The sequence below is a fragment of the Terrapene carolina genome, unplaced genomic scaffold (genome assembly GCF_002925995.2).
Source record: "Terrapene carolina triunguis isolate 2854851 unplaced genomic scaffold, T_m_triunguis-2.0 Scaffold136, whole genome shotgun sequence".
In the NCBI taxonomy this organism is placed as follows: domain Eukaryota; kingdom Metazoa; phylum Chordata; order Testudines; family Emydidae; genus Terrapene; species Terrapene triunguis.
In genome coordinates this window covers 3,687,830-3,713,231 of record NW_020664487.1, presented here as the reverse complement: position 1 = coordinate 3,713,231, position 25,402 = coordinate 3,687,830, and the positions used below count along the sequence as shown (strand labels likewise).

The window sequence follows — 25,402 nt, the reverse complement described above, 5'->3', positions numbered from 1 at the left end:
ATGGACTCAGCCCCGTGGTGAGCGGGGTTTGTGGGGAGGCTGTACATCATTGCCTAGTTGTGCCCATCCTTCTGGCAAATTCACATTGGGCGTGTGAAGCTCACCCTCATGGCCCCAGGCAGACAGCAGAGCCGTTCACCATCCTGATTTGAGTGGGTGGCAAACAACAGGGCTGACATATCAAAGCCTGAGCCGTGTGCTGTTAGCAACACTCATGCCATTCCCTCTTGCTTGGTAAAGGGCCTTGTCCATGTGGCATGCCGTGTTTTCAGCATAGGACTGTGAAATAATCCTCTGCCTACTCTTACATTGTTACAGAGGGGCCCATGCTGGGATCATGCATGGGATATGCAAGACTGTCCTCAATTAGGCATGAGCCTTGCATGATCCTTGCACTTTTGTTGGCATGGGCTTATTTGATACTTATATCTGTTTTTAAATTTATAAATAGGGAAGAGTTTTTCTCCTTTCTTTAAAATGTTTTGTGACCACTTAAGAAGGCAGGGGTTGAGCACATCTAACCAGCTATTAACATATATGAAGTGCATGAGTTTGAGTCACTATGCATATAGTGAGTGACTTTTTTGGTAGGAAACGTGCCAGACTGAGAGACTTATAGGATTGGCATGCTCTTTGGATCCATCTATCAGCCATAATAACCCAGGCAGTGGCAGTGCAAGTCTCCTTGGCTGTTCAGTGTTTGGCCTTTCGGATGCAAATGCCCATTGCCAAATTAATGTCCATTGAGATGTGGACACTTGGGTCTAAACCATTAACTCAAATCCCACAGACCACTCAAAATATGGGGAGGACATTAGATCACTGCATTCTTTGGCCTGTTTTTTTTAATCAATGCTAAAACAATAAAACTTGTGTTTGTTTTTTAACGATACAGCATGAACCAAATTCACAGCTGGCGTAAGTGGGGGTGGCTCCAGGGACTTCAGTGGAATCACACCTGTTCATACCCAGGGTGAATTTGGTTCAAAGTCTTCATTTTTTTAAAATCAGAGGATTTAATAAATGAATATTTGGGCTTGATTTTCAGAGCTGTTGAACAGCTGCAGCTCTCCTGGTCTTCAGCTGGAGTCCTGGCTGCTCATCATCTCTGAAAATCAGGCCAACTTTATTGACAATTCCAGGTCTGCATTTTAGGACAGACCATTTGAACATAGGCACATGGCTCTGATCTGGCAGTGGTTTGAGCATTGGCCTGCTAAACCTACGGTTGTGAGTTCAATCCTTGAGGGAACCACTTAGGGATCTGGGGCAAAATCAGTACTTGGTTCTGCTAGTGATGGCAGGGGGCTAGACTCGATGACCTTTTGGGGTCCCTTCCAGTTCTATGAGATAGGTATATCTCCATATATATAACACCTCCCTGTGTATTTTGCAGAGTCTCAGTCTGGCAAGGGAATGGAATGGAATGGTGAGTTCATATTTGAGCTGGACAGGTGGCAGAGATATTACTGTGCTTTGTTAAAACTCATCCCCCTTACTTTAAGCACTGACCAGCAGCGTTTGGTCTCAGGTACAAGGAGAAATTGCCTTCTAAGAGCTTTCGAGAGCGCAGCAACAAAGCGAAGTTCTCAGATTCTCTTAACAGCCAGCGCTGGAGATTCTTGAAAAGTGGCCTGGATGATTTCAGAAGTGGTGTCCCTGCTCCATCTGACAACATCATAATCTGTGGCACAAAGGGGCTTTTACCGATTGTTCTACCTAATAATGCATCCCAGCAGAAGGCAAGGAAAACGTTTACAAGACAGTCCGGGCTCAGTCCTTTGCAGAAAGCCAGGTGGGATCACATTGCACAGACAGAACACTGCCTGAGCCAACACCCCCTTGCGCTCTACCCTCATCTGGAAGAAAGCATCCCTCCAGAGGTAAAGTCCCCATGGTTGCTGCTGTTCTTCCTCAAGACTGAACATCCTTTTAGCATGTTTTAAATATAAAAGTAATCCAGACCCAGCTTTTCTCATCGGGTGTTTTAAAACAATGTTATTTCCTACAAATTGAACGTCTACTAAAGCTGACTTGTCGTGGGAAGGTGACCTTAAAGATAGGGAGAGATTTGAACTGGCAGCAGTCACCGGCAGGCTTCTGAGACACCCTGCTAATATTCTGAGATTTGTCACACTATTTGTGTTCAGTCAGTGAACCTGCTCCCACTCAGCCATCAACATGGGCCACTATACAAAAATGGGCTCCTTTAATAGTCTACCACACGATTCCATATCTGGTAGATTATACAGCGATCAGTTGGTTTACATCACTGGGCACACCTCCAGATATAACTGGCTGTTCCAGGGCAATGAATGGATTATCCCTCTCTTGTATTAAAATTGGCCAAAGTCTTGCCTGATGTGGGTCCTGCCCTGATCTGGACCCTGGCCTGACTCTTGAATAACTACTTTTTCCCAGAATCCTTCCTTCCTCTGCTCTGGGGTCCCTCCCAACCTCTCTTCTGTTGGGAAACAACAGGGCCTAGTCAGTGCACACCTGCACTTATGATTTGGGGTGGGGGGGGTTGACACTGAAGGACTCCATGCAAGCAAGCCGGGGGCAGGGAGTGAAAGTGCGTGGGAAGCATTAAGCTTTCCACTCTCAGGTGGAATAGGGGAAGGTTATCATGGTCTTTTGGAGAGAGAGGGACCAGAAGCAGGGAGATGGCAGGCCTTGTACTGGGGGCCACAGCGAACTCAGGGTGAATATATTCATCCTCAGTGGTACAGTGCAGAATGCTGAGAAGGATCATACTGCTCAAAGGTTAAGAAGCAGTAAGACAATGAAGGTGATTGTATTCATTGTGCCATGAAAGCCCCTTGAATTTGAGGATAAATAAGGAATCCTGGCTCTGTTCATGGCGAGATCAGGTCACAGAACGGTTCATCACATGCTGATGGGGAAGCTAAGGCAGGGCACATGATCTGTAATGGGGTCTCCTATGTAGTCTCCATGGGTGTGAGGTGTTTTTGGACATGTGCTCTGTTTTTGTTTGGCTCTCAGCTTTTCAAAGAGGTTGTGACCATCCTGGACCCGGAGATGTGCTTGCATAGTAAAGCTGGATACAAGGATCGTGACCAAGCGAGCCACACCCCTCAGCAAGAGCTGTTTCAGCTGGAGGATGGGAAAAGTAAAGAAATAAGCCCCAGGCCATCAGCACTGTGAGTACTGGACAGGACAGAGCGAGCAGCACCCAGGGCCATCTGAATCCACCTTCTGCTGCTGGGCCTGGGTTCAGTCCAGTCTCTCTCCTCTGAAATGAAATGTATTGAAAGAGAGGAGCTGAATGTTTCTGTGGGTGGGTGTTTTCCATACCCCGCCCCAGTTCAGCTTTAAAAGGTCTTGGGGACACCCCAACCTTTCTAGTAACTGGGCTCTAGCTAAACAGGAGAGCCAGCTCAGTCGATATTGAAGTCTTCTGCCTGGTTCCTCTGATTAGACACACCCAGGAGGCTTCCCGGGGCTGGCTGGCTTAGCAGGGCTTCAGCACATAAGTCTTTATGGGCCTGATCCAAAGCCATTGACGCCAATGGAAAGATTCCCATAGACTCCAGTGGGCTTTGTCTCAGAACCTAGCTGCTGGTCTCCCTGCAGACCGTAAAGATGTGCACGTAAATCTCTCTGTGCTGTAGGTCTGCTGAGGGCAGCCAGCTCTATAATAAGGGGACTCTGCAGAAGAAGCAGCAGCAGTATCTTCCTTACAGAAGGAAGTATGAATTGCAAGCTGGGAGCAGCAGGCACAGAGACAATTATTCAAACCCCACAGATCTGAAACCGCAGGAACGCATTTGTGCTGATGAGAGGCACTTACAGACTGTGAATAACTGTGTCATATCCATCTCTTCAGCCTCAAGCAGTCTAAAGGCAAGAGTCCATACACATTGTTTTCCAAGAAAGAGGTAGCAGCAAGAGAGAAGGCAGCCAGACGGAGGTACGTTCCTCCCCTTGATGAGAACGTAAAGCAAGTGACTAAGGAGTTTTGTGACTGGGTTGCTTCTTGGGTAAGTTGAAAACCAAAACCCTCCTATCCCAGCAGTCCAGTAATGACTTGGGCTAATGTTTTCAGACTTGGGTACCCGAAGGGCATCTACATCCTAAGTGGGTCCCTCAGCTAACATGCCCTGAGCACTACAGCTTCCACAGACGGCAATGGGAGATGCGGATGCTCAGCACCTCTTGAAAGATATAGGCCACTTATGCCCAACTTCCATTGACAGTCACTGGGAGTTTGGAGCCTAACTCCCATAGTCGCTTTTGAAAATCCCAGCCTCAATATGGCTTTAGGTGCTTAACCTGAGGCACCCAAGTCTGACAATGTTAACCCTTATTCTGCTTTTACAGAAGTGTAATTGAAGTAGCCCAAATGCAAAGCAAATCAGTTTATTCTGTAAATCTGCCAAGTCCATCTGTTTACTCAAGCATTTGCCTGAGAGACGTGTGGAGGGGGAGTTATTGGTTAGATTTAACTGCTTCATTTTGGACTCAGGGCCAATTTTTTTGATTGACAGTGACTCAGCAATTCAGGCATTGATTTTAGTGAACACAGGTTACTATGATGGACACAGTTTAAAAATGTGCAAATAAATATCGGCACATTCCCTTTCTCTAGGAGCCAAATTCTAACTTGAGTGTTACTGCAGCACCACAAATGTCAGTGGGATCAGGTGGGTTTAAGATAGGGCAGAGTTTGGGGAATGCTTCTGGCATGGCTCTCTATGAGCTGAGGGGTGAAAACATTATCTACACGCCATGCCTGGGATTTTAAATAGCACTCTGCATTGGCCTAACTCGGCTTCCATTGAAGTCAATGGTAAAGATTCCATTGACCGCCATGGGAACAGAGTTAGGACCATGGTGAATGCTTTTGAAAATCCCATCCCAAGTGCTTTCAGACCTGGGGTACTTGGTTACGCTTTCACTGAAGTCAGCGGCCAAAGTCCCATGGACTTCAACGGGAGCAAGAGCAGGCCCCTGGATCCTGAATATTTACATAGCAGTGTTCAGACATACTCTTATAGTGTGCCACTTAGTACAGAGAGGTCTTGGATAACCAGGGATTTCACAGCATCTTCTCACTGTGGCTATCTATATCTGTGGATCTAAGTCAGACTGTAGTCTCCAGACCAGACAAGTGCCTGCTTTGTCTCAAGAGTCCATCTTCTGTCAAAGACCAAACTCTCTCCTTTGAGTCTCACCTATGTCATGGGAATTGAAGGCTTTAAGTAGAGTCATTTGCTAGCCTGGTTTATGTTATCGTTTGCTCAGTCATTCAAATAGCTCAATAGAAATACATTTGTTTTGCAGAAAACAATGTCAGTGTTTCTCTGGATTCATGCTAGTCGCTTTAATATGTACAAATAGTAAAATACCAGCTTCAATCCTTGACTGCACTGAGCGAGACAAAGGTGGCTCAGAGTTCTCCTGATCCTGCGACTGGCAGCTTCTGGCTCAAAAATAGAGCAGCCTAAGAGTTGTTCGAATATGGGCCAGTTTGAAATGGCTCTGGAGAAGCTGTTTTGCTGGGGAGGGTTGGCGGGAGCGCAGCATGTTACAGTCCTGCCCCTCCTACCCTTGATACAACCCTCTACACCAGGCAGGAGGCTGGGAATTCCCCAGTGCCAGGGAAAGGTATCTGTCTGCTTTATGATGTCCGAGGCACTGAAGATCTGACCCATTGTGTCAACAAATCCTTCGAAAATCATGTATGTCAATAGCCTTGTGAAGGGTCTCGGGACAGAGACCGTAAAGGGAAATACGGTTACCTTATGAGGCCCACTGGACCTACTGTACGATAACAAACAATCTGGTGGCGTGTGTCTTCCCTCCAATTCCAAATGCGGATTATGTTTAAATGCCCCATGGTGCATCTGAGGGCTGGTCCACACTAACCCCCCAGTTCGAACTAAGATACGCAACTTCAGCTACGTGAATAACGTAGCTGAAGTCGAAGTACCTTAGTTCGAACTACAAGGTACTTACCGCGGGTCCACACGCGGCAGGCAGGCTCCCCCGTCGACTCCGCTTACTCCTCTCGCGGAGCAGGAGTACCAGCGTCGATGGCGAGGACTTCCGGGATCGATTTATCGCGTCTAGACAAGACGCGATAAATCGATCCCAGAAGATCGATTGCTTACCGCCGAACCCGGAGGTAAGTATAGACGTACCCTCAGAAAGGAATTCCCTAGAAATGAGACTGTAAGGAGTGAATACCCCCTACTGCATGGCAGCAGCCATTAGCTAAAAATACCTTTGCCTTGCTGCAACGGAGCTCATGTCTACCTGCTTCTAGAATGAGGCTCTGTTTGCAAAATAACCCTTGACTCCTATCACCGGGGGTGTGTAAAGCTTGATAAGGGGACAAAAGGCCACCGTGTCGGCACCTGTTGTGCTGGAAACACAGCAAAATCTCTATGTGAGCAGTGCTGGAGGAAGACAGGGCCACTGGGGACAGACGGACCCTTTGTTTCCGGGCTGCTAAGAGGTTGATTACAAACAAGGGAGGGTAAAATACAAGGTTGCAAGGAGTGGGCCCTGTTCCCCAGTCCTGCCTCATGGAAAGCACTGAGGTACTGAGTGCCCACAGGACCTGCTATTATTATTTACTTGTATTATTGTAGCGCCGAGGAGCTCCAGTCATGGACTAGGCCCCATTGGTGCTGTCCAAACTCAGATTTCACTGGGAGCTGTGAGTGCTCAATGCCTCTCAAAATCAGGGCATGGGTGTTTTGTCATTGACTTCAAAGGGAGCAGGAGCAGGCCCAAAGCCTGGAGCAGAACCTGCCCCTGAATTGTGTGCATGGAGGGCTGTCTGTACACAGATTCCTCCTCCTGCTCTGCTTGAAATGGGGGCAGAGGAGTGGGATAAGCCATCTCTTCAGCACTGTCCCCACCCTTCTTCCGGGATCCTCAAAGGGCTCTCCATGGGGTTATGAATTGGTCCTCATGGGGACAAATTTGGGAGTTTGAGCTGGGGGTGGGGCTAGGGTAGTCGCTTTGTGATTACAGCAGTGCAGATTACTAGGAAGAGGTACTGCAGCTCCACCCTGTATTACTGTTAACAGAGAGCCCCTCTTTGCTGGAGAACCCTTTAAGGAGGATCATGGGGGCAGCTGTGTCCAGGGGAGACCTTGGGAGTATAGACCCATTAGGGGCTCCATGAACCCCTGAGATCTAGAGTCAGATGGATACGCACGGTCCTGCCCTCCTGTGGATCTTGGGATCTGCTGGGTGCAGATCCATCCCTCTGTCCTGTGGAGCCCAGCCCAGTCACGGAATCATCGGTCTTACTAGGCGCCCCATTACTGCCACATCTGAGCAGGAAGTCGGATTTCCTTGCAATGTCCCCTCCCCAAGGGGATCATAGCCAAGTTTTCCCTCCCCGAGGCCTATGTCCACAGGTCTTTCCATGGAACGGGGAGCCCTGACCCCCCCAAGCACCTGCAACTCCCAGTAATTTCAACTCAGCACTTCCCAGGATTTAGCCCAGTATGGAAAATAGATGTTCCAGTAGCTGTTCAGAAGGAAAGGCAGATGTCCAGCATCCCTTAACTGTGCGGCTGCTTATCACAGCAGCGGTATCTTCAGTTATCTGGCATGGCTCTTTGCTCCATCCCCTCTAAGAAGCAGAGTAAGAGTGTGATAAAGCGATGCAGTCACTTTCCTAGCACACTAAGCCATTGTTTCGTGTGACAGAGACTCTCACATGATCTGATGTTTTCTGTGTTCATTGTGGCCAAGTGCTATTGCTTTAAAATTGAGATTGAAATGGACAGGATAGTATTAGGGAGCAGGATTGGGAAATGCTATATGAGAAATGTGGGCTGCATTGGCCATTCTACCTCTGTCCTCACCCCTGACATTGGAGTGTGCCAAGGAGTGCTCAGAGGCTAGCCATTCTCTGCCTTCCCCACTGTGCCCGGTTCCCGGACTTTAGGAGAACGCCATGGTAGGCACTAGACCTGTCAATCTCAGGGGACTGTATGCCTAGCACTGCCCTCGTATCCCACTCAGAGCACAAATGGCCTTCAGTGACCTGTTTCAAAATAGAAAGCAGACCGGAAGTTACAGAATCACTGACCCCTGTGTTGCACTGTGTCATGTGCTCACGTCTTGTTTTACTGTATAGCTGATCTGACTGGGTGGGAAAGGACTTTTTCTGATCAGAGCAGCACATGGTAAAGGGACCTTTGACATACTTCTTGAATTCCTACACCAGGAAAGCAAAGAGGAACTAAGAAGAACCGTTTCAAAGAGGGGCATGGTGACTTAGCATCACAAGAAGTTGTGTCCCAAGGCGTGTGGTGCAAGACTTGGTTTCAGTCTCTGGAAGCCCCTGCTCTTCTAGTCTAATGTGGATCTGTCTCCAGGAAATAGCATTAGTTCCTGGGGGAAAAAATCACTTTCTGCCTGTTTAGGAATCTAGGCTGTGATTTTCACAAGCACGCAAGAGAGTTTGGCATCCAAATCACACGGCACGTCAGTGGGAGTTGGGCATCTCTAAGCAGGCCTGGTTCTTAGTCTCCTGGTCCCTCATCAAATGACCTGCCTGCTCTGAGATAAACTAGTCATAGGTGAGGCTGACCCCCGATTCCCTTAAAGCAGTGGTTCTCAACCAGGGGTACACGTACCCCTGGCAGTATGCGGAGTGCTTCCAGTGGAACATCAGCTCATCTAGCTATTTGCCTAGTTTTACAACAGGCTCCATAGAAAGCACTAGCGAAGTGAGTACAAATTAAATTTCATACAGACAATGACTTGTTTATACCGCTCTGTATACCATACGCTGAAATGTAAGTACAATATTTATATTCCAATTGATTTACTTTATAATTATATAAAACGAGAAAGTCAGCCATTTTTCAGCAATAGTGTGCTGTGACACTTTTGCATTTTGATGTCTGATTTTGTAAGCAAGTAGTTTTTAAGTAAAGTGAAACTTGGGGGTACCCAAGACACATCAGACTCCTGAAAGGGTACAGTAGTCTGGAAAGCTTGAGGGCCACTGCCTTAAAGGGCCAGCTCACAGCATGTAACAGGATTCAATCCTACTGAGCAGGGCAGATAGCAGATTGGTAATGATCTGCCTAAATAGATAACAGCTGTTGGTAACCACTGTCCTGCGCCAGGCTGGAACTGGTGCTGGGCAATGGTGCCTGTCCCCAATCTGCTGAACATCTAGCTCTCTACCAGTATGTTGTAAATATTTCCTCCACCCCCCAAGTGTGGTGTGTTTGACAACGTCAGGAACTGCCTCCTGCTACCTCCTAACGGCGCGCTTGGCGTATTATGGCAGGGAGGAGAACATTATAACCTCGATGAAGATACCATCATGAGGCTGTTTGATACCGGTTTTGAAACCAAGCCCACGCTGACTATGCCTGTGGAAGTGGTGGAGATAAACAATGTGCCACCGGAGCTGAGAAAGCGTCTGGGGGTTTCATCCTCCCTGAAAGCTATAAAGAGTCCTCCTAAGGTAAGCAGGCCAGGGAAAACTAAACAAGCTGCACCTGCAGCTCTTATTAACTTCAATGGGAGTTCAGGGCGCTCAGCACCTCTCAGGATCTGGCCCTATATTTTGTACTGTGTTATGTTATCTTAGTCTTAGCGTTTTATACTGCCACGCACTACCATAGTATCTGAGCGCCTTCCACATCAAATCAATGGCAATGTCCACAATTCTATACTCTGTCTATTATCAGCAATCAAATCTGTGAAACAATATATTACTTCTAGTATGTATTAGCTAGTATTTCATTCTGCTTCTCTGTTATACGCTATCACAGTTGGGACTGATTCTTCCATTCTACTGCATGCAAAACTACCATTGTCCTCAGTGGAACAAAAGTGGGTTTGGGACCACTCTCATTATGTTTCTAAAACAACTGGCAAGAGATGACCTGTAAAATGATATTTGCTATTGTGCCTAGGAAGAGAAATATCGGATTCAGCAGGAACTGCAGGGCATACATAGTAGATTTGATCTCTCTTATTTTGAGCTGTTTCTACTAGGGTTCAACAGGGAATTTTCACGGCCATAGTAAATGACTTTTATCTTGCAGTGTCTCATATTTCTCCTTTCAAGCCTACTAGGTCCCCAGTCATTGAAAGGAAGCCCACTAGCCATGTAGAAGGGCATGGCTTGTGCTTTACTTACCCCATCATCTGAGTCCCCGTGAGAAACAACTCATCTCTCCAGTGGTTGCCTCCAAGCTTTTAATGGCAGAAAACGTAAAGAATATATAGACCCCAGGAGATCATTCCGAGAGCTTGTACTGATTATAGACCTCTGATACTAACGCCAGATTTGCTAGTTTTGTTTTCATGTGTTCCTCTCCTTTTCGTTGGGTCATCATTAGAAATTCTCTCCTTGGACAAGAATTGGGGTCAGAGGGAAGGGAGAATATTGATCCTCAAAAGCCCGTTTTACAAAAACCAAAGGAAATAGTCTCTCCACTATATACAGGGTGCGGAGCTTTTTGTGCAGACTAATGGTCTTGAAATGCCACCTGCTGGCCATTCTGTAATGTCACATACAACGAGGAGTGACATCTATACTCCTATTCATAATCCTTGAAAACAGTCTGATTTTTAAAGTAGTATAATAAGGAAATACGTTAATTCTGCAAGGTGATGCTTTGTCACCTACTATAGCATGAACATGTGTCAATAAGGTTGTCTCCATCCTGCCCTTGCTATGTCATTAAATGGGCAGCAGGTCCTGGTATGAAAAGGTTGAGAACCACAGCTTTAATCAGTGGTCAGACAACCCCAGGGCGTAGACAATGTTAATTCCCAAGGGCTCTATCAGGATCTACGTGCAAGTTTTTGCACAGGCTGACTATGTTGGGGGACTGGTGTTTGAGATAAAGAGTTTTGCAAGCTGCTGTTAGGTGTTGGGATATTTTGTGTTACTCTATTTTTGGTGCACCTTTGGGCAGTCCTTCTGCTCAGTGTAGATGAGTGCAGGAGAGTGAATGGAAAAGGATAACTTTCTTCCTCGCTAATTCATTTCAACTGAAGCCCCTCCCACAGCTCCATGCGCTCTTCTTCCTGTCCACTCTATTCCCCCCATAGATTTTGCCCCTCTGTTTCGCTTTCTATTTTATTATTGAGGAATATTTCCAAGGGAAACTGACAGCTTCTAGTTAAACCTGAATTCCTGTCTATGTCCTTGTCTATGAGAAAGAACAACTCACTAGTATAGAGATGTAGGTAGGAGAACATGGAGAGAATGATTTCACTATCTGAAGTCTAATGAATAGTAGAAGAATCAATGGTGATGAAAATTAGTACTTTTTATTATATTGCTATTGCTAGGGGTAGCTAGTGAAACACCTCACACTTATATAGCAGTGATAGGACTTACATCTGCTATAGGCACCAGAAAGGGACACAATTGACTCCATCTTGCACTCACCACTATGGTACCTGAGCACCTGATCTCATCCATTGACCAGGGCTGCCATTCCAGCTAGTAGAGGGCAGTGGTTCACATACACATTGTGGGAGGTGAGTCAGACCTACAAACATGATTAGAGGATATTCCTAATCATTATGATTTTATTGTGCAGGGTGTCTACCAGCCCAAATGGGAGAAGATCAGGTATGGAGCCTGGTACCTTGACCCAAAAATGTGGAGAAAACAGAAAGTAAATGAGCCTTTAGAGGCTCCAAAAGCAGCAGCTGATGCCATTCAGAATTTAGGGAAGCGGTTTAGTGAAAAGGTACTGCATCTCTGGAATCTCTGTGGTGAAATTCTCATCCTAGTTCAAGGCTGCAGAGCATACGTTGTTACTGGAACACGCCTGCACACCATATGCTATCTGACTCAGTTACAGTGGGAGGGGAATGGTTCATATCACCCACCCTCCTGACTATTATTTTTATTGATTATTTGTATTCTGTGACAGTTGGAGGCCCCAATCATGGATCATGGCCTCACAACTCAGCACTGTAGAAGCACAACAAATAGACAATTGTACGAACGTCCTAACTCCCATGATCCATCCCAGGTGGGGGCACAACAGCGCCTTGTGTAAGTGCTGAGTTCAAAAGAAGACCTAAAAGCCAGTCACAATGTTTACTTCAAAGGGTTCTAGTTTCATGTCCATTTAATGCTGATGAAAAATGTTTCTCTCTGCTTCCATGCATCTCAAGACCAGATTAAACGCCTTTCACATTTGGCAGTAAAAATTCACTCCCAGTCTGAGACTAAGCATGTACAATTCCAGCTCAGAAGGAATTATTGTCGATCACAGTCTCAACCCACGTAAACAAAGGGTCAATTTCATCAGTGTTGTAAGCAGGCCCAATTCTATGGTCTTGTTGACACTAAAGAATCACATAGTTGCAGCCTTATCAGAGACTAGGATCTGGCCGAAAGACTTGTTCATTTGTAGTCTTAACTATCCCAGGAAGGCCATGTGTGTTAACCTGCTATCTGGTCAAATTCCATCTATGAATTTGACTTCCTAAATTCCTTCTGCATTTTTAACTGGAGATGGTATTTTTCTCCACTTCCTGGACCAATCTGTGGTATAGCTTTGTTGTGCAACATTAAATAGTTAGTGTGCTTCATCCCAGAGATGGCTGATCGTCAGTGATGGGGGAAGTGGTCTCTATATATCTTACCTACCTCAGAGGGGTATGTATACGGTGAGGTAAAAGAAGTTAATGAATGCAAAATTCATTTAGCTATTCAGACAGAAGTGCTATAGAAATATTTATAATAATTGCATATATTATTTATTATTATCAAATTGATAAACAGAGACTTCCTCATTTTGCAACTATTTCCTTTTCCCTTTTTTTAGTTTTTCCCTTTTGTTCTAGCAAACAAGTATAGAAGTAAGATGCACATCAGCCTCTCAAAGGCCTGAGATTAAAGAAGTTAAAACTGATACACTTTCTCATCCGACTAAAGGGCTGCACTTGAAAAGCTTAACACTTCAAGAGACAGAATAAACAGGGGTACACTACTCATAAAAGTGAGGGTGGTTGGATAGTTTTGGTTTGCAGAATTTGAATAAAGAAATATCAGTCCCATTGTTTTTGCTTTAAAATCTGAGAAGGTGGCAGATTCTAGAACCTGGCATAATGATGCAGAGATTTTCTGCGGACTCGCTCTCCTGGACAATTTCAGTCCTATCAGCTCTAACCCAGCAGTCTGAAAAGGTTTGAGTGTCTGGTAGGGGCAGGAGAGCTTGTGGGGGAAAAGCCCAAGGAACAACGGAGTTCAGAAGAAAGCTTTGTCTTTTTGTTATTATTTCAGTTAACAATAAATGTGAACCTCAGAGTGGGAGTAATTCTGGACCATGTCTCATGTGTGTATGTTGAGATAAGAGCTGGGTGGGAATTCCAGACGGTTACAACAACTTTACAAAATAACCCCTAGTAATTAGTGACTTGCTACAACACTCACTGAAAAATGACATACTGTCTCGTCGCAATTCAGTGCTTATGAAACACCTGGATTGCCGTAAAAATAGCAAATCAGAAATTATCTCTTGAATGAACTACAATGCATGAGATTAATTAGAAATGGAGTTTACCATATTTGTGAGACGTTCACAGAAATAACCTTCCCTGTCCCTTTCTTGCTTTGTTGGCTTGTTGTATGAATGAGGGCATGAAAAAACAAATAAATCTGTGAGATTTATTCTTGAGTGTTCCCTTAATTTGGTTTGGAAATTCTCCTAGGAGGCAGAGGTCACGCAGCTCCATGGAACACACGCTTTTAAGGAATTCCTCGAAAGGAAGGGCTACCGGAAGCCTGAGGTAAGTCAGTGAGAGCGTAACAAGCCCATTGATGTGCTCAGTAGCAATGACAGACCGGTATGCCTCTGGCCCTGTGCACTCTGGGAAAAGAGATGTGCTCAGTGCATCTTGGTTTAAGCATCATTGTTTCTAGCCCAGTGTAACTGACCAGGGTTGACAAGGATGGCTAGTCTTAGAGCCCTGTGAGAACCATGTTATAAAACCATGCTGTACACAACCTAGCGAGGAGCACTACAGTCCTTACCACGCCAGGGTACCATGATACAGCTGTTACTGAACTGTGCTCTTAGCCCTGGGGCCAAATTCAGACCTGATTATGACAAGGGATGGAAGTTCACCAAAGCCAAACACCAGCCCTATCGGGTCTGAATTTGGCCTCAAGGCTGTAAAATAGCTTCGGGTAGACCAGTTCCTGTTCAAAACAACTCACACTGGTCAGGGAACCTAGGCTTGACCCCTGCTGGCATTGAAACATGGTAGCAGCTAGCACAGTTTGGACAGGGATGGTGAAGGCTGCACGAGACACCTCAGCAGGACATACTGCAAGATAGTGTTTCGTCATGGCCACAATCAACCCAACAAAGAGCCCTCCTCATAGGCCATTCATTCAGAGCTCGACAAGGAAGGCCAGGCCTTAGAATGCCCCTTGGCTCATTGCATCTAACGGTGCACTCATCGCTTGCCAGGGTGATCACATTAAGAAGTAACCATTGTCTTTTCCGCTTAACCCTTTGGCTGCAGCATCCTCCACAGTTTCCACGCTGTGGCTGAAAGCAGAATCATTTCCAAGTGCTGGATTTCCACTGGAGGTCATCAGCTCACGGGGATGGGCCTGGTACATGGGTGAGGCAGCACTGGAAGTGTTTTGCTCAGTGGAAATTGGTGCCGTCAGGCAGTCAATAGGCAAAGAAGACACATCCCCTTTAGAGGTGACTGGGACTCCCCAGGAAACGTTGGGATTTTGCACGTCACCTGGTGCCTGGGACTCATCTGGACCATATTATACACATTTATATATGATAGGTTAGGTCTGGCCCCCGGGCCAAACATTGTGACAGGCTGGCACTGAATGTCTCCAAATCGGTCACCTTCAAAGAAAAAGGGAGAGATGGAGGCAAAAAGAAGAAAACGAAGTGGGTGACAGACCAGACAGGAAGAAGCAAAGCTAGAAAAGCTGCAGGTGAAGATGGAAAGAAGGCTGCAGAACAGAGATGGTCCCTCCCCTATATCTGTCAATAAAAACCCTTCTTATCACCTACACAAATAAACGATATTCACACCATCCCGGATTCAGATGGTTTGGCTTGCACATTTTTGCCCCCACCCCAATTATGGTCAGCATTCCTCTGATCTCCCCTCTCTGTGTTGTGTTCCTCTTCTTGGCCTTACCATCTGTTCATTCATCCTCTTTCTGCTCACCTTCCCATTCTTAGAGTCCGCTCCTTTCTTCCTGGGTCTTGCCCCTCCTAGCCCAGGCTCCCTGCTTCCAGATGAGTTTCTCTTCTCCCTCAGTCTGAGGTCAGTCTCCCTATTCCCCTTTGGTCCTCTAATCCCAAGGCAGAGTTTCCCTTTCACCCCGTCCCACACCGGAATAGGTTCCATTAGCTACCTCATGCAGAAAACCCACGTCTTCCTGCTTCTAGTTGTGCCCCCTCATCCCAATCAGCCCCAGAGTCCCTCTCTACACCCCATCAGCTAGGACTGGGTGTTGTGCTTCTTGTTCCTGGTGGATTGGGGAAGTGAAGTCTGCAGTGATGCCTCAGGAGGCTTTGTGGTGCTGGCAGCCAGCAGTGTGAAGGGGGAGAAGGGATGAGGGAGATGCAAGCAGCTAGGTGTGGGAAGACAGCAGAAGGTGGCAGGAGAAGGTGGGCTGGAGCTAGGGCAGTAAGATGGCAGGTGGGGCTCTCATTAGACTCAGCAGATCAGGCATGGCTGCGCTGTCACACTGCTTTGTGGGTTCAGCAGGAGGAGAGCCAGATTATGTTGACTAAACCACCGAGCACAAGGCCTGGGAAGGGGAAAAGCAAGGGGAGAAAGGGGACCATAAACAGCAGAGAAAACAGCATGATTCCTGAGAAATCAGACTGTGACCTGGTGATGGGTCCCTTTCCCCCTAATTCTTGTGCTCTCTTTCACCTCTCCCTTTGCGCTCAGTGGTTGTGCCTCGTTGAACCAAAACAGGGCAAACAACATGGTGTCCTTTCCCTGCCCTGGACCAGCAGTCATTGGCTTTGTTCCATGTGCCAGGTAAGTAAGGCAGCATTTCAGCAGTTACTCCAGGCTGTCTCCTCCTCCCACAGCTCCTACCCCTCCCCAGAGAAGCAACGGCCTCTGAGGAAACTCTGTGTGTGTGTTTTGCTAGGACACTGTCATGGACAGAGAGATCTGATTAGTTCCCCAGGCCTGAGGCGCCGACTCCCTGTAAAAAGCAGCAGGAAGTAAGGCTGGATCTGGGCCAAAGGCCATTGGAGCCGCATACTCTCAGCCCGGTTCCCAGTGAACAACTGTCCACATCACAGAATCACCCCCACAGCTGGCACTAATTGGCTTCCCTGTTCAGGGGATCTCAGTGGAGAGAGCAAAAAATGGATGAGCTATGGGAGCTGAGCTGCCCTCTGACCTATCAAGATGCTCTGGCTCGCTCAGGATGGGGTTGGTGCATGACTGCATGGGAAGCTTCCATCACCATTGCCCGTGTGGTACCTATGGAGACAAAGACGTTTGATTGCCCCGGAAACTGCATTCATGCACCTTCCAACAGCTCCGTGTCTCATGCCATTCAAAACAAAGATCTGTATTAAAGCACTAAGCACACTGGTGTCTTGATCCTCTGTGACTTGTTCTTTTATATCTTGTAGCCAGTAGCTGGCCATTTAAATGCATTCCTAGTAACTGTATTTTAAATCTGTGTTTTCCTTTAGTTTCTTCTGCAGATGCTGGCTGTGAAGGATGGTAAAGGAGCAAAAGAGGGGATGTCAAAGGGCCTTAAAAAGACACAAGGAGCCGAAGGCAGGTTTTTCCTCCACACTCGTTAATTTATGCAGAGCTCTGACTTTGTTAACTCACATTTGTTTCTTCTAAATAAACCTTCTGAAGGCTCCTGTAATGGTCATTTCTAAGCTGTGTTGATTTGGTTTCTTTCCCTCTTCCTCAGAAATTGCTCATCAAATATATTTGAAACAGAACCACTTGGGGTAGTTTCAGAGGGGTAGCCATGTTAGTCTGTATGAGCAAAAAGAACGAGGAATCCTTGTGGCACCTTAGAGACTAACAAATTTATTTGGGCATAAGCTTTCGTGGGCTAAAACCCACTTCATCGGATGCATGCAATGGAAAATACAGTAGGAAGATATATATATAAAGAGAACATGAAAAAATGGGTGTTGCCATACCAACTCTAACGAGACTAATCCATTAAAGTGGGCTATTATCAGCAGGAGAAAAAAAACTTTTGTAATGATAATCAGGATGGCCCATTTCAAACAGTTGACAAGAAGGTGTGAGTAACAGTAGGGACAGATTGACAGAGCCAGAAGAATATCCAGAAGTCACCCACTACCCGACAGGCCCAACAAAGAAAGTAACAGAACCAGGGCTGGCGCTTCCACTAGGCGACCCTAGGTGGTCGCCTAGGGTGGCAGGATTTGAGGGGTGGTATTTTGCTGCCCGCGGCGGAAATTCGGCGGCGGGGGGTCCTTCCGCTCCGGGTCTTCGGCGGAAATTCGGCAGCGGGTCCTTCACTCGCTCCGGGACCCGCCGCCGAAGTGCCCCGAAGACGCGGACTGGAAGGACCCCTGCCGCCGAAGACCCCAAGCCCCCTTAATGCTCAGAGGAGGAGCACTGCCGCCTAGGGTGGCAAAAACCCTGGCACCGCTCCTGAACAGAACACCACTAGCCATCACCTTCAGCCCCCAACTAAAACCTCTCCAGCGCATCATCAAGGATCTACAACCTATCCTGAAGGACGATCCCTCACTCTCACAGACCTTGTGAGACAGGCCAGTCCTCGCTTACAGACAGCCCCCCAACCTGAAGCAAATACTCACCAGCAACCACACACCACACAACAAAAACACTAACCCAGGAACCTATCCTTGCAACAAAGCCCGATGCCAACTCTGTCCGCATATCTATTCAAGGGACACTATCATAGGACCTAACCACATCAGCCACAGCATCAGGGGCTCGTTCACCTGCACATCTACCAATGTGATCTATGCCATCATGTGCCAGCAATGCCCCTCTGCCATGTACATTGGCCAAACCAGACAGTCTCTACGCAAAAGAATAAATGGACACAAATCAGACGTCAAGAATCATAACTCAAAAACCAGTCGGAGAACACTTCAGCCTCCCTGGTCACTCAATTACAGACCTAAAAGTCACAATACTCCAACAAAAAAACCATCAAAAACAGACTCCAACGAGAAACTGCAGAACTGGAATTAATTTGCAAACTGGACACCATTAAATTAGGCTTCAATAAGGCCTGGGAGTGGATGGGTCATTACACAAAGTAAAAACTATTTCCCCATGTTAATTTCCCCCCTACTGATACTCACACCATCTTGTCAACTGTTTGAAATGGGCCATCCTGATTATCACTACAAAAGTTTGTTTTCACTTGGGGTAGTGGATCCCAGACACAGGGTAGCTGGCCTGGCTGCTCAGCCATGCTAAGAGTTGGCTTGGAGGCACTGTTACATTCTGAAGAGTTCAGCTCGTCTCTGCTGCGCTGTGATGACTAGGTGTTTTACTCAGCATGCCACAGTTATTTATGAGGTGTATGAAAGTAGTGCCGCAAGGCTCCAGTCAAGCCTAAGGGGCCCTATTGTGCGAGGGTAGGTGCTGTACAAATGTGGAATAAGAGACATTCTCTGCCCCAAGGAGCTCACAGTCACCTAGACGAGGGAAGCATTATTGTCCCTCTCTTACAGATGGGGGAACCTGACTCTGGGTATGGGCTGCTGACTTCGTCATCCATGTGCGGTAGGTTTGCTCTGACCTAGCCCGACTGAATACCCCAGGAGGGACACTAAGGCACCTTCGCTGGGACTCTGTGCTGTGTCTTCCAGGAGGTGCAGCACAGAAGCTGCAGCCAGGGAGGAGAGGGGGCAAAGGTGTCTCTAAACTGGATTTTCTGGGGGTCACTGTGGCCCCCAGTTAAATTAGAGCAACCGGGAGCTGCTCTGTTTTAAGCTACCTCCCCATGGGTGCCTACAGGCAGCTCCACAGCAACTTAGGATCCCGGTAGCATGTAGACTGTGGGGACTCCCTGCCCATCCTGGGGCCCGGTTTTCAAGGAAGCCTGCGTAGGCGACTGCCTGTGGGAGCGCTCTGCAGTGCCTGCGCTGTGAGAACTCTTTGCTGGCTGGCTGCAGGGCTTTTACAGAGCAGCGTACACAGGCTGTAGCAGGAATCAAATTCCCACCAGTGAAATCAGTGGAGTTACACTGGCTTAAAATGTAATGCAGGGGTGAACCAGTCCCTTGGCTTCAGGCCCAGCACTAGCACGGGTCAGAGGTTGCAGGAATAAATATGCTGAAGAGTGCTTCCCAGAACGCAGAGACCTAATCCTGGAGCGGTTCCTGAAGTCATCCCCAGCTGCGAAGGAGACCTTATCTGCAGGATCTCACTCAGGGGCAGGCTGTGACCTCAGGAGGTACAGGAGGCTCATCCTGACAGTAACGAACAGGTGGTTATGTCATTTAAACTCCTGTTTAACAGAAAAATGAATGGCGATGGAGTACATTCTAGTGCAGCCACAGGGCACTTACGAATCTGAAGCACTTGTCATTAACGGTACACGCAAGCTAAACATCAGAGGGGTAGCCGTGTTAGTCTGAATCTGTAAAAAGCAACAGAGGGTCCTGTGGCACCTTTAAGACTAACAGAAAGACTAAACTGTTAGTCTTAAAGGTGCCACAGGACCCTCTGTTGCAAGCTAAACAGCTGCTTTAAACCAAAGGTTTCTGTTATAGTATCAATAAAACACTGATACATATTCTCCCTCAATAACACCAGTGTTGCTACCACCATTTCAACTGCACTGATGTCAGCAAGGGGGAGAAGTTAGTGAGAACTGACCCTAGTGTAGACCAAGCCTACAAGACAAACCTGAAAGAATCAGCATTCCCATTGGAGTCAGGGAGTTTGAAGGATGTTATACGATAAGCCTGATTATTTAAACACAAATAAACAAACAAAACAACAATCCGTAGTGTGTCGTTTAAAAACTGCTTTAATGAACTATATATATTTATGTTAGCATTTACCTTATAACAACTTGGACGCGTGATTTCTAATGTTTTATTGGGAAAGACTATTTTTTCCAGTCTTACTTTTCACCAGCAAAATGTCTAGATGGCTGTGCAGAGCTATTCAGAAAAGTGATTCTGTAAACACAGCATTATGGGTTTCCATGTTTATTGCTCCTCAGTGACACCGGAGCCGATTTGCTCAGTTTACAAAGAAAATATATTTTTTCTTCTAATTGCTCGTCCACCAAACTAAGCCTGAAAGTTAGCCTAGTTCTTTTCAACTTATCCTCAATAGCAGCCTTGCCACTTCGACAATTGCACATAAAGTACACCAGTAATACAGCTCCATTACTGGGGAATGTGACCCATTAGTTTTTCCTTTGTCCTTCATATTCTTTTTTCCCCACAAGGTATTAAATATTCAGTAGCAATACATTCTTCAGCAGTGAAAGGCCCCTGATTACGCAATGTTTCCATAACTATCAGGGATAGACTATGTCAGAACAATGCTCCCTTTTAATTCACTTACTTTATTTTAACAAAAGTATTTGAACCCTCCAGATTCAGTTACAGAAAAACTACAAGGATAATAGAAATATTAAAAGAAGTCTAAAAGGGAAGTGGCAACCAACTACAGAAAGGGATTAACGGCATGTACTTTATATATGCCATGGCAAGTTAACAGAGCTCCTCACAGTGGTGAGCTGGAGCCGGTTCCCACCGGTTCGCAAGAACCGGTTGCTAAATTTAGAAGCTGGTGTAGAACTGGTTCCTAAAGGGGCAGGCGGGTGGGCAAACTCCAGTGGCCCTCGGGACCGTCCTGTCTGGCCCGCCTGAGCTCCCAGCTGGGGGGGCTCCCCCGGCTCCTCCCCCACTTCCCCCCCCCTCTTGCAGAGCCGCCGGAGCCCTGGGGGAAGCAGCGGGGCTCCCGTAGCTATTTAAAGAACCGGGGCGGCAGAGGCATCTGGAGCCCCGGCCCTTTAAATAGCCCCTGGAGCCTCTTGCTACCCCAGGACTCTGCTTCTACCGCCACTACTTCAGGGCTCCGGCGGCTATTTAAAGGGCCGGGGTGGTAGAAGCAGGGGAGCCCCAGGCCCTTTAAATAGCCCCCAGAGCCCTGGGGTAGCGGGGGGCTCCAGCTGCCTCTGCCGCCCCGGTCCTTTAAATAGCCGCGAGAGCAACAGATTTTTTAAATAGCCCCCAGAGCCCCATTGCCACTACCCCAGGGCTCCAGCAGTGGGGCTCTGGTGGGAATTTAAAGGGCCTGGGGCTCCAGCCCCTGCTGGGAGCCCCAGGCCCTTTAAATTAACCCCTGGGGAAGCCGGGCCACCCTGGTATGGTGCACCGGCTCTTGCTGGTACGCCGTACTGGCTTACTTTCACCTCTGGGTAAGGGGGTGGGGCTGCAAGCTCCAGCGGCTGTGCGGCATCCTTACACAACAGCATGGTACGGGGGCCGGGCCAGGGCTGGGAGGAGGGGTTGGATAAGGGGTAGGGAGCGGTTGGAGGGGGCGGAGGTTCTGGGGGGGCGGTCAGGGGACGGGGAACGGGGGGGTTGGGTAGGCATAGGAATCCCGGGGATCTGTCGGAGTGGTGGTGGATGGGGTTGGGGCAGTCAGGGGACAGGGAGTGGGGTGAGTTGGGTAGGAGGTGTGGTCCTGGGGGGCAGTTAGAGTGGCGGGTTTTGGGAGGGGGTGGTCAGGGGACGGGGGGGTTGATGGGTTGTGGGTTCTGAGGGGGGCAGTCGGGGGCAGGACATGGGTTGGGGTCGGATGGGTGGGTGGCGGGGGGGAGACAGGCACGTGGGGCTTGTACTCACCGCGCGGTTCCCTACCAGGTCTTCGGCGGCACTTCAGCAGCGGGTCCTTCACTTGCTCCGGGTGAAGGACCTGCCGCCAAAATGCCGCCGAAAACCTGGAGCGAGTGAAGACCCCCCTACCGCCGAAGTGCCGCCGAGGATCTGGTAGGGAACCGGTTCTTAGGATTTTGGGAGTTCATCACTGGCTCCTCGTATTGCAATTTGGAGGAACAGGTTTTAAATAGCAAGGCAAAGCTGCATATACACATCTCTCCTCTGAGCACATACAGTGCTAACAAAGACAATGTACAAAAAAACCAGGAGTACTTGTGGCACCTTAGAGACTAACAAATTTATTAGAGCATAAGCTTTCGTGGGCTACAGCCCACTTCTTCTCTAAGGTGCCACAAGTACTCCTGTTCTTTTTGCGGATACAGACTAACACAGCTGCTACTCTGAAAATGTACAAAAAGAAAATCTTGGAGAGGATGTCCAGTTGGCCCCAGGCTCCGCTGCTCTTCTCATCCAGGGCCTAATTCAGCATGTGTTTAACTTTAAGCATGTGCTTAAGTTCACCCCCATTCAGCAAAGCCCTTGAGTACATGCTTAAAGTTAAGCATGTGCGTACATGCTTTGCTGGACTAGATTCTCAGAAAAGTTGTCCAAGTTAGTAAGCACAGATCATATGTATAGAAGGGAAAACCTGTTTTAGATTATGAACTCACTGTATTTATGCAGCCATCCAGGGAACTTCAGCCATTGTGAAGACTGTACACTTGTGCGTCTATACATTTAAATGACATTTTATGTCCTCTTAAGCTGACACAGTGTTGCTCTCAATGACACTAAAAGATTAAGAACAGCGCATCCTGGAAATAGATTCTCTCAGACATCCAATTAGCCATTCTCTTTTCTAATGAGATAGCTGATAATAAGATCTCATTAATGGGTTTTAGAATTCAAATCACAACAATTAGGTAAGGATAAAAATTTAAAAATTAGTTCCCAAGACTGAATGGAGATAGCTTTCCAAATTCTTTGTCTGGTGCTAATCCAGGGGTGGGCAAACTTTCTGGCCTGAGGGCCACATCTGGGTATAGAAATTGTATGGCGGGCCATGAATGCTCACGAAATTGGGGTTGGGGTGCGGGAGGGGGTGAGGGCTCTGGCTGGGGGTGCGGGCTCCGGGGTGGGGCCAGAAATGAGGAGTTCAGGGTGCGGGAGTGCGCTCCAGGCTGAGGCGGGAGGGAGGGTCTGGGGGGGAGGGGGGGCTCCGGCTGGGGGTGCAGGCTCTGGGGTGGGGCTGGGGATGAGGGGTTTGGGGTTCAGGAGGGTGCTCCGGGATGGGACCAAGGACTATGGAGGGCAGGAGGGGGATCTGGGCTGGGGCAGGGGGTTGAGGCCCAGGGGCGTGGCTCAGGGGTGCAGGCTCTGGGTGGCGCTTAAATCAAGTGGCTCCTGGAAGCAGCAGCATGGCCGCGGATCCTGGCCAATGGGAGCTGCGGGGGCAGCACTTGGGGTGGGGGCAGCATGCGGAGCAGAGCTCCCGGGCTGCCCTATGCGTAGGAGTTGGAGGGGGGACATGTTGCTGCTTCCGGGAGCTGCACCGAGCGGCCCCCGACCCTGCTCCCCGGCTGGAGTGCCGGAGCGGGGCAAGCTCCAGACCCCGCTCCCTAGCGGGAGCTCGAGGACCAAATTAAAACAGCTGGTGGGCCGGTTGCGGCCCGTGGGCCGTAGTTTGCCCACCCCTGTGCTAATCAATAGGCTAAGCCAGATAGTGTTATTACCAGTTTTTAATGACTGCCAAACTAGGATCAAGGATCTACAGTATAAAGCCACAACTCTTAGACTGAGTTACCTGAGTTGCTAGTTTAATCTTTACCAGTATAATCCCTTAATCCTGAATTAAAAACTATCCTCACCACTTCAAGAGGCCCCAAACTGGGTAATAAAATTAAATTAAATCAAAATAATTGTCAAAGCTAATCTGTGCTAATGGGATCTGAAATCCCTACCAAGCCAAAAAAAGCCTCCAAAGCAGAACACAAAAGAAGGAAGGGCAGTACAATGTTAAGAAATCCAATTGTCAGCATTAGCATACAATGCGGAAGTTACAAAAGGAGTAATAAATTTATCTGACTTCTAAAGGAAGAAACAAGAAAACAAAACTAACCAGTATTCAACAGTACTAGCAAGTAGAAAAACAAACTCATCTGCCTTAACTCTCACCTGCTAAGAAGTATCTATATAAATCATACTGCTCCAGGAGTTATTGCAAATAACCTTCATGAAATATGGTGCTGATCACTTCATCAATCGTAAGAGCGTATGCTTCTTCACTGCAGAAACAATTCAAATCCTCAGCATATAGTTCTGACATGGCATAGCTCTCCATGTTAGAATCATCCCCTGAATTAAAAAACACCTTGTAACCTGCTGCTGGTGACGCCTCTAAGCTACTGCCTTATTGCGCAGAATGGAACATTTGGGACCAGCCTTTACCTGACCGTGACAAGAAAATGAAACAGCGAGAAGAAAAAACAGGAAAGGAAAAAATGATAGGAAGAGGAAAAGGAGAGGGAGCGAGAAAGTCTTAAACTGAGCTGGACTTTCACGTTTCTATTTTCAACCTTCTTTGTTTACATTCCAAGTAGATGTGGACGTCAGTGGAGCTGCACTCATTGACACCAGGGCTGAACACACAAATCGTATAGCACTATTCATATCATTGAAGTGGGAGAGTTAGAGAAGCCAGGGAGCAGTACTGTCTTTGGGAAATTCCTAGAGACAAATCTGAGTGCCACACAAAGATCTTGAAGCTGCAGATTTAAGGCTGTCAGAGTGCCACAACATATATTCAGGAATATGAGAATGCAGTATTCAGAACTAAGTACAGAGGAGCTGATGTAAAATGCGTTCCCAAGCTGGACAGTTATTGTGTGTTTAGAACCAGGGAAAAGGTAATTAATAGAATGTGGTAAGACTGAAAATAGAGGGGGGTCCATTCCCTGACTTTCCATACTAATACATCTTGGAGAGGGAGGGGGCAGGAGAAAGCAACACTAACGGACAGAGTAGAGATGGGCACATGTTGCAAAGGTTGGATCTACATCTGGATCCAAATTTCCTCTGAGTTTGAGGAGAGTAGGATCTGGTGCTCCAGTTCAAATTCTTCTTGCAGAGGAATGCCCAAACAGGGAAATGCTAAACTGGATCTGAACTTCCCAAAGATCTGAGGGTTTCGGATTCAGGTGCAACCTGGGCTCACTTCTAGTTTAACAATATACAGCACTTCCGTCATTTCTCTTTTTTCTGCATCCCTGCTCTAACACTTCTGGATGATGAAACAATCCCCGACATCAGAATTAGAGTTGGGGCCCAAGCTGCAAAATTTTGGATCCATATCCGGCTTTGAGCTTTCCCAACGTTCAAGAGGGGAGGTGATTTGTGATGCTGGGGTTCTGGTTCACCCAATGCAGAGGCAGTAGCTAGTCATCAAATATGGATCCAGAGTCATCAAATATGGATCCAGAGTGGACTCGGGCAGTGCTGCCAAACCAGCAGCC

The 25,402-nt window shown here is 47.5% G+C and overlaps 1 protein-coding gene across 1 annotated transcript; it reads left to right on the top strand.

The window, feature by feature from the left end:
- Positions 1 to 16,814, top strand: FAM47E (family with sequence similarity 47 member E). Its single transcript, XM_026653276.1, has 8 exons — positions 1 to 17; positions 1,532 to 1,883; positions 3,007 to 3,164; positions 3,851 to 4,004; positions 9,296 to 9,475; positions 11,574 to 11,726; positions 13,702 to 13,779; positions 16,701 to 16,814. The coding sequence occupies exons 1-8, from the start codon at positions 1 to 3 to the stop codon at positions 16,812 to 16,814; spliced, it is 1,206 nt and encodes a 401-aa protein (XP_026509061.1).
- Positions 16,815 to 25,402: the final 8,588 nt, after the last annotated feature.

Bases quoted from the DNA above. Each gene is read 5' to 3' on its own strand.
- FAM47E (XM_026653276.1), top strand. The intron at 11,727-13,701 runs GTACTGCATCTC...AAATTCTCCTAG, and splicing joins GGAAGCGGTTTAGTGAAAAG to GAGGCAGAGGTCACGCAGCT. The intron at 13,780-16,700 runs GTAAGTCAGTGA...GTTTTCCTTTAG, and splicing joins AGGGCTACCGGAAGCCTGAG to TTTCTTCTGCAGATGCTGGC.